This window comes from Anolis sagrei, chromosome Y (assembly GCF_037176765.1).
Source record: "Anolis sagrei isolate rAnoSag1 chromosome Y, rAnoSag1.mat, whole genome shotgun sequence".
NCBI classification, from domain to species: domain Eukaryota; kingdom Metazoa; phylum Chordata; class Lepidosauria; order Squamata; family Dactyloidae; genus Anolis; species Anolis sagrei.
Window position 1 is genome coordinate 78,533,122 of NC_090035.1, and position 15,329 is coordinate 78,548,450.

Consider the following 15,329-nt stretch of genomic DNA (forward strand, 5'->3'; position numbering starts at 1 on the left):
GGAGGGAAGGAAAGAAGTAAAGGGAGAAGGAAGGAAAGAGAGGCAGCAGAAGAGAAAGAAAAAGGGGGAAGGAAGGAAAGAGATAGAGAAGGAAGAAAGGAGACAGCAGAAGAGAAAGAAAACGGGGGAGGAAGGAAAGTTAGAGAAGGAAGGAAGGGGAGAAAGAAAGAAAAAAAGGGAAAGAAGGAAGGAAAGAGGGAGTGAAGGAAGGGGGGAAGATGTAGAGAAAGAGGGAGGGAAGGAAAGAGAGAAGGAAGAAAAGAGAGAGCAGAAGAGAAAGAAAAGGGGGAAGGAAGGAAAGAAATAGAGATGGAAGGAAGAAGAGAAGGAAAGATGGGAAGGGAGGGAGGGATGAAGGAAGGAAGGAAGGGAAGAGGGAGTGAATGAAGGAAGGAGGGAAAGAAGGAGAGAAAGAGGGAGGGAAAGAAAAAGGGGGAAGGAAGGAAATTTAGAGAAGGAAGGAAGGAGAGTAGGAAAGAAAAAAGGGAAAGAAGGAAGGAAAGAGGGAGCAAAGGAAGGGGGAAGATGTAGAAAAAGAGGGAGGGAAGGAAAGAGAGAAGGAAGAAAAGAGAGATAACAGAAGAGAAAGAAAAAGGGGGAGGAAGGAAAATTAGAGAAGGAAGGAAGGAGAAAAGGAAAGAAAAAAGGGAAAGAAGGAAGGAAAGAGGGAGCGAAGGAAGGGGAAAGATGTAGAGAAAGAGGGAGGGAAGGAAAGAAGTAAAGAGAGAAGGAAGAAAAGAGAGGCAGCAGAAGAGAAAGAAAAGGGGGAAGGAAGGAAAGAGAGAAGGAAGGAAGAAGAGAAGGAAAGATGGGAAGGAAGGAAGGAAGGGAAAAGGGAGTGAATGAAGGAAGGAGGGAAAGAAGGAGAGAGAGGGAGGGAAAGAAAAAGGGGGAAAGAAAGGAAAGTTAGAGAAGGAAGGAAGGAGAGAAGGAAAGAAAAAAGGGAAAGAAGGAAGGAAAGAGGGAACGAAGGAAGGGGGAAGATGTAGAGAAAGAGGGAGGGAAGGAAAGAAGTAAAGAGAGAAGGAAGAAAAGAGAGGCAGCAGAAGAGAAAGAAAAGGGGGAAGGAAGGAAAGAGAGAAGGAAGGAAGAAGAGAAGGAAAGATGGGAAGGAAGGAAGGAAGGAAGGAAGGAAGGAAGGGAAGAGGGAGTGAATGAAGGAAGGAGGGAAAGAAGGAGAGAAAGAGGGAGGAAAAGAAGAAGGGGGAAGGAAGGAAAGTTAGAGAAGGAAGAAGAGAAGGAGGGAAAAAAGGGAAAGAAGGAAGGAAAGAGGGAGCGAAGGAAGGGGGAAGATGTAGAGAAAGAGGGAGGGAAGGAAAGAGAGAAGGAAGAAAGGAGACAGCAGAAGAGAAAGAAAAATGGGGAGGGAAGGAAAGAGATAGAGAAGGAAGGAAGAAGAGAAGGAAAGATGGGAAGGAAGGAAGGAAGGAAGGAAGGGAAGAGGGAGTGAGTGAATGAAGGAAGGAGGGAAAGAAGGAGAGAAAGAGGGAGGGAAAGAAAAAGGGGGAAGGAAGGAAAGTTAGAGAAGGAAGGAAGGAGAGAGAGCAAAAGAGAAAGAAAAAGGGGAAGGAAGGAAAGAGAGAAGGAAGGAGGGAGAGAAGGAAAGATGGGAAGGAAAGAGAGAGAAGGAAGGAAGGAAGGAAGGAAGGAAGGAAGGGAGGGAGGGAGGAAGGGAGGAAGGGAGGGAGGGAAGAGGGAGTGAATGAAGGAAGGAGGGAAAGAAGGAGAGAAAGAGGGAGGGAAAGAAAAAAGGGGAAGGAAGGAAAGTTAGAGAAGGAAGGAAGGAGAGAAGGAAAGAAAAAGGGAAAGAAGGAAAGAAAGAGGGAGCGAAGGAAAGAGGGAAGATGTAGAGAAAGGGAGGGAAGGAAAGAAGTAAAGAGAGAAGGAAAAAAGAGGCAGCAGAAAGAAAAAGGGGGAAGGAAGGAAAGAGATAGAGAAGGAAGAAGAGAAGGAAAGATGGGAAGGAAGGAAGGAAGGAAGGAAAGAAGGAAGGAAGGAAGGAAGGAAGGAAGGAAGGAAGGAAGGAAGGGAAGAGGGAGTGAATGAAGGAAGGAGGGAAAGAAGGAGGGAAAGAAGGAGGGAAAGAAAAAGGGGGAAGGAAGGAAAGTTAGAGAAGAAAGGAAGGAGAGAAGGAAAGAAAAATGGGAAAGAAGGAAGGAAAGAGGGAGCGAAGGAAGGGGGAAGATGTAGAGAAAGACGGAGGGAAGGAAAGAAGTAAAGAGAGAAGGAAGAAAAGAGAGAGAGCAGAAGAGAAAGAAAAGGGGGAAGGAAGGAAAGAGATAGAGAAGGAAGAAGAGAAGTAAATTATTATTATTATTCTATAGCTGGAACTGGAAGACGCAACATCAACTTTTGGAGACGCACTTGTCTCCTAAACAAATAGAAGCAGATGACAAACATTTTCTGGATCCAGATTCGCTCCCTTGGCATCATCATCATCATTACGAGAATCCCTGAAGGGTTGTTGTGATGCCTCTCAATGGAAATCAGTGAAAACTTCTTACAAGAACTGTCATTGGACTTCCTTAAATGTTTTGTCAGGGGGGAAAAATCCTCGCAGTGTACGTTGGCCTGCAACAGAGTCTAGGAAGGGTTTGCCAATGGGAAACAACTGAGTCCAGCAATTGTTTACAGATGATATGTATGTGCAACAAATGTCATTTCAAGCAAACGCTCATTTCCCGGCAGGCGAAGAAAATCGGGAATTTTAACAGCAAATTCCAGGGATTTGCTGCAATGGTGGGACTTGTGCAACTTTCCAAACCTTGGACAGCAGCTCCCAGCATCTGCCTAGGAGTCTGGTGGAGCCTCTTCCTCTGGAGGCTTTGAAACAGAGGGTGGAAGGTCGTCTGCCAGGAGAGCTTTGATGGTGTCTTCCTGCATGGCGGAATGGGTTTGCATTGGATGGCCTTTGGAATAGATTTATTTTTTTTATTTTGTGTCAGGGCAGCCAGTCAATTATATCACATTTTTAACAAAAACAAATAAACAAATAGACAAAACACAGAATTTGCAAGCTTAGTAGTTGATTAGATGTCCTTTGACCAGTATCTGGCCCCTTGGAGTGCCTCTGGTGTGGCCACAAGAAGGTCCTCCATTGTGTATCATGTGGCAGGGCTCAGGTTGCATTGCAGCAGGTGGTCACTGGTTTGCTCTTCTCCCCACTCGCATGTTGAGGATTCCACTTTCCGAAGGTTGTCTTTGCATCTTGTGGTGCCAGAGGGCAGTCTGTTCAGCACCTTCCAAGTTGCCCAGTCCTCTGTGTGCCCAGGAGGGAGTCTCTCATTTGGTATCAGCCATTGGTTGAGATGCTGGGTTTGAGCCTGCCACTTTTGGACTCTCGCTTGCTGGGGTGTTCCAGCGAGTGTCTCTGTAGATCTTAGAAAACTATTTCTTGATTTAAGTCGTTGACTTGCTGGCTGATACCCAAACAGGGGATGAGCTGGAGATGTCTCTGCCTTGGTCCTTTCACTATTGGCTGCTACTTCCCAGCGGATGTCAGGTGGTGCAATACCGGCTAAGCAGTGTAATTTCTCCAGTGGTGTAGGGCGCAGACACCCCGTGATAATGCGGCATGTTTCATTAAGAGCCACACCCACTGTTTTAGTGTGGTGAGATGTGTTCCACACTGGGCATGCGTACTCAGCAGCAGAGTAGCACAGCGCAAGGGCAGATGTCTTCACTGTGTCTGGTTGTGATCCCCAGGTTGTGCCAGTCAGCTTTCGTATGATGTTGTTTCTAGCACCCACTTTTTGTTTGATGTTCAGGCAGTGCTTCTTGTAGGTCAGAGCATGGTCCAGGTTGACTCCCAGGGATTTGTGTGTGCTGCAATGCTCCCGTGGGATTCCTTCCTCCCCAGGTAATAATCCTCAGAGCTCGGGATGCTTCTCTGTTCTTGAGATGAAAGGCACATGTCTGTGTTTTAGATGGATTAGGGATCAGCTGGTTTTCCCTGTAGTATGCAATAAGGGCACCTAGAGCTTCGGAGAGCTTCTGTTCTACCATCTGAAAGCTCCCTGCTTGAGTGGTAATGGCACAATGGAATAGATGAAACTTCACCCTTCCCATATCCAATTTCTGCAGTTGTTCCTCATAAGGTTTGGCTTCTAGACCTTTGCAAATCTGGATCCTAGGTTCAGAGGACTTGCCAAGCAGACACACTGGATAGTAGTAGTAATGTTACTCAACCCAGGACAACAGGGACTTTGGGTTCATCTACATGGTAGAATGAATGCAGTTTTGTCTCACTTGAACAGCCATGGCTCAATGTTATTGGTGCCTAAGAGTTGCACTTTTATAAGGCTTGCAATCTTCTTTGCCCATGAGGGCTGGTGCTTAGCAAACTACAAATCCCAGGATGTCAATAATAATAATAATAATAATAATAATAATAATAATAGCAGCAGCGTTACTGTTACATCTTCTAATCCCAGCTGTATATAAGTAATAATACTGTTGCATCTTCCAATTCAATAATAATAATAATAATAATAATAACCTTGTTGCTGTTGCATCTTCCATTTGCAGTTTAATAATATTACTGTTGCATCTTCTAGTCTCAGTTATATATTAATAATAATGTTACTGTTGCACCTTCCAGCTCTAACTATCTAGTAGCAGTAGTAACCATAATGTTATTGTTGCACCTTTTTGGTCCAGCTATTTTGTAGTAGGAGTAGTAGTGATAATAATAATAATAACAATGTTACTGTTGCACCTTCCAGTTCTAACTATTTAGTAGTAGTAGTAGTAATAAAGTTACTGTTGCACCTTCCAGTTCTATTTAGTAGCAGTAATAGTAATGTTACTGTTGCATCTTCCAGTTCCAGATTTTTAGTAGTAGTAATAATAAAGTTACTGTTGCACCTTCCAGTTCTAACTATTTAGTAGTAGTAGTACATCTTCCAGTTCCAGCTATTTAGTACCAGTAATGTTACTGTTGCACATTCCAGTTCTGACTATTTAGTTGTTGTTGTTGTAGTAGTAGTAATGTTACTGATACATCTTCCAATTTTAGCTATTTAGTAGTAGTAATAGTTACTGTTTCACCTTCCAGTTCTAACGATTTAGTAGTAGTAGTAGTGTTACTGTTGCACCTTCCAATTCCAGCTATTTAGTAGTAGTTGTTGAAGTAGTAGTAATGTTACTGATACATCTTCCAATTTTAGCTATTTAGTAGTAGTAATAGTTACTGTTTCACCTTCCAGTTCTAACGATTTAGTAGTAGTAGTAGTGTTACTGTTGCACCTTCCAATTCCAGCTATTTAGTAGTAGTTGTTGAAGTAGTAGTAATGTTACTGATACATCTTCCAATTCTAGCTATTTAGTAATAGTAATAATGTTACTGTTGCATCTTCCAATTCTGGCTATTTAGTAGCAGTAGTAGTGTTACCGCTTCACCTTCCAGTTCTAACTATTTAGTAGTAGTTGTAGTAGTAGTGTTACTGATACATCTTCCAGTTCTGGCTATTTAGTAGTAGTAATAATAATAAAGTTATTCTTGCACCTTCCAGTTCCAGCTATTTAGTAATAGTAATAGTAATAGCAATAATGTTACTGATGCACCTTCCAGTTCCAGCTATTTAGTAATAGCAGTAGTAGTAGTAGTAACAAAGTTACTGTTGCACATTCCAGTTCTATTTAGTACTACTAGTAGTAATGTTACTGTTGCATCTTCCAGTTCCAGCTATTTAGTAGCAGTAATGTTACTGTTGCACCTTCCCATTCTAAATATTTAGTAGTAGTAGTAGTAGTAGTAGTAGTGTTACTGATGCATCTTCCAGTTCCAGCTATTTAGTAGTAGTAATAATGTTACCATTGCACCTTCCATATTACTGTTACTGATATTACTACTACTCATGTATTGTGGGCTCGGCCTCATGTAAGCTGCACCAAGTCCCTTGGGGAGATGGTAGCGGGGGACAAATAAACTTTTATTATATTATTATTATTTATTATATCTTCCAGTTCCAACTACTTAGTAGTAATAATAATAAAGTTACTGTTGCACCTTCCAGTTCTAACTATTTAGTAGTAGTAGTAGTAATGTTACTGTTGCATCTTCCAGTTTAATAATAATAATAATAATAATAATACCAGCATTACTGTTGCATCTTCTAATTCCAACTATTTAGTAGTAGTAATAACGTTACTGTTGCATCTTCCAGTTTAATGATAATAACATTACTGTTACATCTTCTATTTAGTACTACTACTAGTAATGTTATTGTTGCATCTTCCAGTTCCAGCTATTTAGTACTACTAGTAGTAATGTTATTGTTGCATCTTCCAGTTCTAACTATTTAGTAGTAGTAGTAAAGTTACTGATGCACCTTCTAGTTCCAGCTATTTAGTAGTAGAAATAATAAAGTTACTATTTAGTAGTAGTAATACTATTGTATCCTTCAGTTTCAACTTTATAATTATTATTATTATTATTATTATTATTTTACTGTTGCATCTTTCAGTTTAATGATAACGTTACTGTTACATCTTCTAGTTCCAACTATTTCATAGTAGTAGTAATACCACTGTATCCTTCAGTTCCAACTTAATAATAATAATAATAATGATTATGTGACTGTTGCATCTTCCAGCTATTTAGTAATAGTAATAGTAATAATGTTACTGATGCACCTTCCAGTTCCAGCTATTTAGTAATAGCAGCAGCAGCAATAGTAATAAAGTTACTGTTGCACATCCCAGTTCTAACTATTTAGTACTACTAGTAGTAATGTTACTGTTGCATCTTCCAGTTCCAGCTATTTAGTAGCAGTAATGTTACTGTTGCACCTTCCCATTCTAAGTATTTAGTAGTAGTAGTAGTAGTAGTAGTAATGTTACTGATGCATCTTCCAGTTCCAGCTATTTAGTACTACTAGTAGTAATGTTATTGTTGCATCTTCCAGTTCTAACTATTTAGTAGTAGTGGTAGTAAAGTTGCTGATGCACCTTCCAGTTCCAGCTATTTAGTAGTAGAAATAATAAAGTTACTATTTAGTAGTAGTAGTAATACTATTGTATCCTTCAGTTCCAACTTTATAAGAATAATAATAATTATTATTATTATTATTTTACTGTTGCATCTTCCAGTTTAATGATAATAACATTACTGTTACATCTTCTAGTTCCAACTATTTAGTAGTAGTAGTAGTAATACTATTGTATCCTTCAGTTCCAACTTTATAATAATAATAATAATAATAATAATAATAATGTGACTGTTGCATCTTCCAGCTATTTAGCAATAGCAATAGTAGTGGTAATAGTAATAATAATGTTGCTGTTGCATCTTCCAGTTCAAAGTGCATTAATTTTCCAGTGCAGATGTATTTCCAGTGCAGGCTCCTTACCGGAGGCCGTGAGCCTGCAGCTCCTTGCTCATCTTCAGCTGCTGCAAGTCGTCGATGTCACGGAAGAGGAAGAAGACATCCTTGCATTCTGGGTGGGTCTCAAAGAGCCTGGGAACACAGGACAAGGCATGGTCAACATAAAGGCACATCAACTACATAGTCAGAGGCGACCATAGGTAATTTTCAACAGTAAGCAAACAGTATTTTGGCGCACCCCCCCCCCCTTCCCAACCAATCACTGATATATATATTCTGTTTGTCGTGGGAGTTCTGTGTGCCATATTTGGTTCAATTCCATCATTGGGGGAGTTCAGAATGCTCTTCGATTGTAGGTGAACTATACATCCCAGTAACTACACTTGCCGCACTTGCTCCCTTACCTGGCCCGCTTTGGGTCCGGAGACGTGCCTGAAGACCCCGGCGTGTGCACCAAAAGTCACCTCTTCTCCTGACTTTCTCCTCAGCCATTGGGACCGAGAGAGAGAGAGAGAGAGAGAGAGAGAGAGAGAGGTGGAGATGCCCATCTTTCCTGAAGGTAGGCGCAAAAACAAAGGAGGGAGCGGAGGTGGGAGATACCTCCAGCCGGAAGGGCTCTCTCTCTCTCTCTCTCTCTCTCTCTCTCTTGGTCCCAATGGCTGAAGATGGAGATGCCCACCTTTCCTGAAGGTAGGCGCAAAAACAAAGGTGGGAGCGGAGGTGGGAAATACCTCTAGCCGGAGGGGCTCTCTCTCTCTCTCTCTCTCTCTCTTGGTCCCAATGACTGAAGAGAAAGTCAGGAGAAGAGGCGACTTTTGGTGTGCACACTGGGGTCTTCAGACACGCCTCCGGACCCAAAGCGGGCCAGGCGTGGCGGCTCCGCACCTTGGCCCACCCGCAGATTGGGGAGAGGAGAGGAGGTAGGTGGAGCACCGGGGGATCGGGAAAGGGAGCCGGTCATGGGGAAGGGATCGAACGTGGAGAACGATTGAGCGCCGGCTCTGCTAGCGCACCCGGTGGCCGGGTGGAGCAGGAATGAGAGGGGCGAGGCGAGGCTCAAGGGCCCGGCCCCTTTGGGAAGAGGATCGCCCGGCAGCGAGGCAAGAAAGCCGAGGCTCCCCCGGACTTCTAGGGCTGTTGTGAGCTGAGGGGGCGCTCCTCAAGTGGCGGTCGAGGGGCATTTACAGAGGCGCCTCTGCGCCCCTGGCAAAAAAAAGTGTTCTGCGACCGCTTACTTTGCGTAATGGATGAGCCGCCCCTGTACATAGTACATCTTTCCCTATAAGGAAACGTCACATTGGCTGCAATCCATCTACACTGCAGAACTGCCTTGGCTCCTTGCGACGGGATCCTAGGACTTGCGGTTTCCCAAGGCCCTGAGCCATCTCAATGTATCACTTGGTACTGTCCATTGAAATCAAAACAAAACGCAGACATGTAATGCTTTCCCCGGGGATGCTAATATTCCACTTGTTGACAGAACACGCTGACATCCTGAACTGATTCACTGAGATGAATCTCTCTGTTGGGATTTGTTCCGAAACAAACAAACCACCCAAGTCTTTTAATAAGTCTTTTACTATTAGGATAATAATACGACTTGCCAATTAGGTTCCCATTCTATGCAACCCAAAGGCATCAGTGGACGTTCTCTGAGAAGGTTTGCTCCCTTCTCATGGACTTGCCTCCTTCGGCTGCAACTGCACTGTCAACTTAATGCAGTTTGGTACCACTTCGGCAGCCACGGCTCCATGCTGTAGGATGCTGGGAGTTGTCATTTTACTTAGGGTGCACGTAAACACTGCCATTTTGCACCACTTTGGCTGCCATGGTTCAAAGCTATGGAGTTATGGGAGCTGTAGTTTTACTAAGGGTGCAACTATGCTAGTTTGGCACCACTTTAGCTTCCATGGCTTAGTGCTATGGGATCCTGGGACTTGTAGTTTTACTAAGGGTGCAGAATGAATAAAGTTCAGCACAACTTTGGCTGCCATGGTTCAATGCTATCAAGTTGTTGGAGTAGTAGTTTTACTAAGGGTGCACCTACGCTATGAAATTAATGCAGTTTGGCACCACTTTGGCTGCCATGGCATAGTGCTATGGGATCCTGGGAGTTGTAGTTTTACTAAGCGTGCATGTAAACACTGCAGAATGAATGCCATTCGGCACCACTTTGGCTGCCATGGTTCAATGCTATGGAGTTGTGGGAGCTGTAGTTTTGCTAAGGGTGCAACTATGTTAGGTTGGCACCACTTTGGCTGCTATGGCTCAGTGCTATGGCTTCCTGGGAGTTGTAGTTTTACTAAGAGTGCATGTAAACTTTGCAGAATGAATGCCATTTGGCACCACTTTGGCTGCCATGGCTCAGTGCTATGCGATCCTGGGACTTGTAGTTTTACTAAGGGTGCAGAATTAATGATGTTCAGCACAACTTTGGCTGCCATGGTTCAATGCTATGGAGTTGTGGGAGTTATAGATTCACTAAGGGTGCTCCTATGCTATGGAATGGATGCAGTTTGGCACCACTTTGGCTGCCATGGCTTAGTGCTATGGGATCCTGGGAGTTGTAGTTTTACTAAGGGTGCATGTAAACACTGCAGAATGAATGCCATTCCGTACCACTTTAGCTGCCATGGTTCAATGCTATGGAGTTGTGTGAGCTGTAGTTTTACTAAGGGTGCAACTATGTTAGTTTGGCACCACTTTGGCTTCCATGGCTCAGTGCTATGGCATCCTGGGAGTTGTAGTTTCACTAAGGGTGCATGTAAACACTGCAGAATGAATGACATTCAGCACACTTTGGCTGCTTGGCTCTGTCCAGGGAGATGTAGTTTGCACTCTTTGGCAGAGGAGACCTTGCGAAACTACAACTCCCACTGCATAGCACCAGGGAAGTTCAAAGGGTGTCAAACCGCATTAACTCAACAGCGTAGAAGCCGCTTTGCCAAAGAACGAAAAGTCTGGGAAAAAGCAAACAGCGCCAAGAACTCATCAGCAGAGGGCAGGAAAGAGAGAGCCCAGAAGTCAGCTTGAATATAGTGTCATGGTTTCAATGCAATGGAACATAAGGAATTGTAGTTTTACAAGGACTTTTGCATTCTGTGCCAAATCATGCCAAGCTACAACTCCCAGGATTATATAGTAAGGAGATCCAGGCAATAAATTAAACATTAATAATAATAAAAAAATTAAATAAAATATATTTTAAAATGAGAAACAATTTTAAATTATTATGAATAATATTTTGAAGAATAGAAAAAAATTATAATTTTAAATAAAACCATTTAAAATGATTACTAATTATTATTAAAATATTAATAATTTCAAATAAAAATATATTTTAACATGAGAAACAATTTAAATTAGGAATAATAATATTTTTAAAAGTAGAAAATAATCTAGTTTTTTATTAAAACCATTTAAAATTATTAATAATTATTAAAATATTAATAATAATTTCAAATAAAAATATATTTTAACATGAGAAACAATTATATTAATAATAATTTAAAATACAAAAGATTGAATAATATTTTAAAATGAAAAAACTAATATAACCATTAATAATAATATTTTAAATAATAGAAAAATACAAATTTTAAATTAAAACAATTATTTAATATTATTATTAAAATATTATTAATAATTTCAAATAAAATATATTTTAAAATGAGAAACAATTTAAAATTATTATGAATAATAATATTTTGAAGAATAGAAAAGAATCTAATTTTAAATAAAAACTTTTAACATTATTATTTATTATAAAATATTATTAATAATAATTTAAAATACAAAAGATTGAATAATATTTTAAAATGAAAAAACTAATATTACCATTAATAATAATAATATTTTAAATAATAGAAAAAAATCTAATTTTAAATAAAACATTGTAAAATGATTACTAATTATTATTAAAATATTGTTAATAATTTCAAATACAAATATATTTTAAAATGAGAAACAATTTAAAATTATTATGAATAATAATATTTTGAAGAATAGAAAAGAATCTAATTTTAAATAAAAACTTTTAACATTATTATTTATTATAAAATATTATTAATAATAATTTAAAATACAAAAGATTGAATAATATTTTAAAATGAAAAAACTAATATTACCATTCATAATAATATTTTAAATAATAGAAAAAATCTAATTTTAAATAAAACAATTTAAAATGATTATTATTATTAAAATATTATTAATAATTTCAAATAAAATATATATTTTAAAATGAGGAACAATTTAAAATTATTATGAATAATATTTTGAAAAATAGAAAAAATATAATTTCAAATAAAACCATTTAAAATTATTAACAAATATTATTAAAATATTAATAATAATTTCAAATAAAATATATTTTAAAATGAGAAACTTTGAATAATAATATTTTAAAAGTAGAAAAAAATCTAATTTTAAATAAAACAATTTAAAATGATTACTAATTATTAAAATATTAATATTAATTTCAAATAAAATATATTTTAAAATGAGAAACAATTTAAAATTATTATGAATAATAATATTTTGAAGAATAGAAAAAATCTAATTTTAAATAAAACTATTTAAAAGTACTAATTATAAAATATTAATAATAATAATTTAAAATACAAAAGATTGAATAATATTTTAAAATGAAAAAAACTAATATTACCATTAATAATAATATTTTAAATCATAGAAAAATACAAATTTTGAATTAAAGCAATTGAAAATAAATTGTACAGAAGTTGATTATAAATTGTATGATTTTAACTGTATTTGTGTTTAGATTGGCTGCAGTAATGCTGGAGCGGCCTAAGTCAGAGGAGTCCTCCATGTGCGTTGCCATGGAGACCGATGCAGGAGAGAGGGAAGTGGGAGGAGCTTAGAGGGGAGAGTTTGAAAAAACGACAGTTAAAAATCAGTTAGGGTTTTAGGTTTAGAGGAGTCAGGAGTTAGGTTCAGAGGAGTGAGGAGTTAGGAGTTGGGAGAGAAGGAAAGGAAAGGTAGCGGAGTGACTTGTGAAGCAAAGCTTTGAGGCTTTGAAAAGCTGGGTTTGGCTATTGGAAGTTTCTCAGGCTAGTGCAGCCAAATGGTGAAACATAGCTGGAATTCTTTTAGTCTAAGGAGAGGCTAAAGAATAGTTTATTTAGTAGTTGATCTAGGGAGGATCAAACAAGGGAAACATCCCTGTATTGAAACTTTGTCTGAAACAAGTGCTCTACGTCAGAAAGATACTGTGTTACTTGAAAGAATGAACTGTTAAAGTTACAAGTATTATTCCAAGTGCAACAAGGAAAAGTTATGTCTTGCAACCACACGCTGTGTACTTAATAAAATTGTTAACTTTTATTTGAAGATTGCCTCAGCTCCGTCTATTCTGTGTCCAAAGTGCCATTTCTCACAATATTACAACTTACCTCACGTGGTGGCAGAAACGCAGGGAAAAGTAACCAAATAAATCTACATTCTTCTCTCCAGTCACGCTACAGTATATACAGTGTAATTACTACTAAGTTATTACTTTCTTAATAAAGGAGGAGGTGCAATTGAACAGCCTCCCTTCCAACTTGATGGTAAATTTGGTTCCTAATCGGCAACCTTCATTGCAAATCGGCCAGTTCTTTTTAAGATTGGGAACTGGGGTAAAATCTCCTGAATACTGGTTTCTTTCAAATTGGCGGCAACAATAAATCATCCCTCTGCTCCCTTGCTTCTTTTCATAAATTATTAATGATAATGGAGCCCCTGGTGTTGCAGCAGGTTAAATTGCTGAGCTGCTGAACACGCTGACCGAAAAGTCAGCAGTTAGAATCTGGAGAGTGGGGTGAGCTCCCGCTGTCAGCCCCAGCTTCTGCCAACCTAGCAGTTCAAAGACATGTAAATGTGATTTTAGATCAATAGGTACTGATCCAGTGGGAAGGTAAGAGCACTCTATGCAGTCATTGCTGGCCACATGACCGTGGCCATATTAAAATCAGCAGTATGGAACAGCATTATAAAAGCAATAATTACCAGTATTATTACCTTTGTACGCCACTTTTCTCTCCCTTAAGGAGACTCAAAGCAGCAAAAACTGTACAATTTAAAAACTAAAGACTATGAACATTAAAAAAAGTATTAAGACTACTACTATTTACAAAAAGCATAATTGCAACCATTAAACAACATTATTATAACATTAGCACTTAAATGCAATATCGTTCCTGTAAGCGGACACACTTGCAGCATTTCCAAAGCCAAAACCTCATTCAGATCTATATCTGGTTGGTTTATTTTTTCTCATCTGGAGATAAAACAGGACAATGGGGAATTCTGCCTTGATTTCTTTTGTAGAGAGGCTCCAAAACCTTTCCTTTTGGCACAATCCGGAGAACATTCCAACATCCCCAGATCACATTCCCACCGGCCCTTCTATCCTTTTTGCTTATCGGTTTTGATAATGCGAAATCCGGGAATCGGGAGCGGTCCAAAGAAAACAGAAGAATTCCCTGCTGCACATCCTTGATGCCTACACTCGGATGACTTCAGAAAAAAGGAGGCTAAAGGCCACGTGAAACTATAACTCCCATCATTCCGCAGCATGGTATATGGTGAAATCTCCTTCTCTGAACCAAGGTGGAATGGCTATCTGTCGGGAGTGCTTTGATTGTGTCTTCCTGCATTGCAGAATGGGGTTAGACTACTGAATAGTCTTTGGGGATCCCTTCCAACTTTAATGGAATATAGACTGCTTGGGAGTCTGGTAGAGTTTCCCTCTTTGGAGGTCTTTGAACAGACTGGATGGCCATCTGTAGGGAGTGATCGAATTGTGTCCTCCTGTAAAATAGAACAGGGTTGGGCTGTATAGTCTTCGGGGATCCCTTCCAACTTTAATGGAATATAGACTGCTTGGTAGAGTTTCCTTCTTTGGAGGTCTTTCAACAGACTAGATGGCCATCTGTCAGGAGTGCTTTGATTGTGTCTTCCTGCATTGCAGAATGGGGTTGGACTGAATAGCCTTTGGGGATCCCTTCCAACTTGAATGGAATATAGACTGCTTGGCAGAGTTTCCTTCTTTGGAGGTCTTTCAACAGACTAGATGGCCATCTGTCGGGAGTGCTTTGATTGTGCCTTCCTGCATTGCAGAATGGAGTTGGACTGAATAGCCTTTGGGGATCCCTTCCAACTTTAATGGAATATAGACTGCTTGGTAGAATTTCCTTCTTGGGAGGTCTTTCAACAGACTAGATGGCCTTCTGTCAGGAGTGCTTAGATTGTGTCTTCCTGTATAATAGAATGGGGTTGGACTGAATAGTGATTGGGGATGTTTTCTAACTTTAAGGGAATATAGACTGCTTGGTAGAGTTTCCTTCTTTGGAGGTCTTTCAACAGACTGGATGACCATCTGTCAGGAGTGCTTTGATTGTGTCTTCATGTATAATAGAACAGGGTTGGACTGAATAGTGGTTGGGGATCCCTTCCAACTTTAATGGAATATAGACTGCTTGGGAGTTTGATGGCATTACTTTCTTTGGAGGTTTTTCAACAGTGGATGACCATCTGTCAGGAGTGCTTTGATTGTGCCTTCCTGTATAATAGAACAGGATCAGGCTGAATAGTCTTTGGGGATGTTATCCAACTTTAATGGAATACAGACTGCTTGGGAGTTTGGTGGCGTTTCCGTGTTTGGAGGTCTTTCAACAGACTAGATGGCCATCTGTCAGGAGTGCTTTGATTGTGTCTTCTTGTATAATAGAACAGGGTTGGGCTGTATAGTCTTTGGGGATCCCTTCCAACTCTAATGGAATATAGACTGCTTGGGAGTTTGGTGGAATTTCCTTCTCTGGAGGTCTTTAAACCATGGCGGGATGGCCATCTGTTGGGAGCGATTAGATTGTGCCTTCTTGTATAACAGAATGCGATTGAATTGAATGGTCTTTGGGGATGTCTTCCAGCTCTAATGGAACATACACTGCTTGGCAATCTGGTGGAGTTTCCTTCTCTGGAGATCTTTAAACCGAGGTG

At 39.5% G+C, this 15,329-nt stretch overlaps 1 protein-coding gene across 1 annotated transcript in view; it reads right to left on the reverse strand.

Annotated features, from left to right (window-relative positions):
• LOC132780382 (neuroglobin-like) overlaps positions 1-15,329 on the reverse strand; it is a 32,686-nt gene that overhangs the window by 8,310 nt on the left and 9,047 nt on the right. Inside the window, exon 3 of the mRNA XM_067461227.1 lies at positions 7,353-7,460. Within this exon, the coding sequence (XP_067317328.1) occupies positions 7,353-7,460 (108 nt within the window). The remainder of the gene's footprint in view (positions 1-7,352; positions 7,461-15,329) is intronic.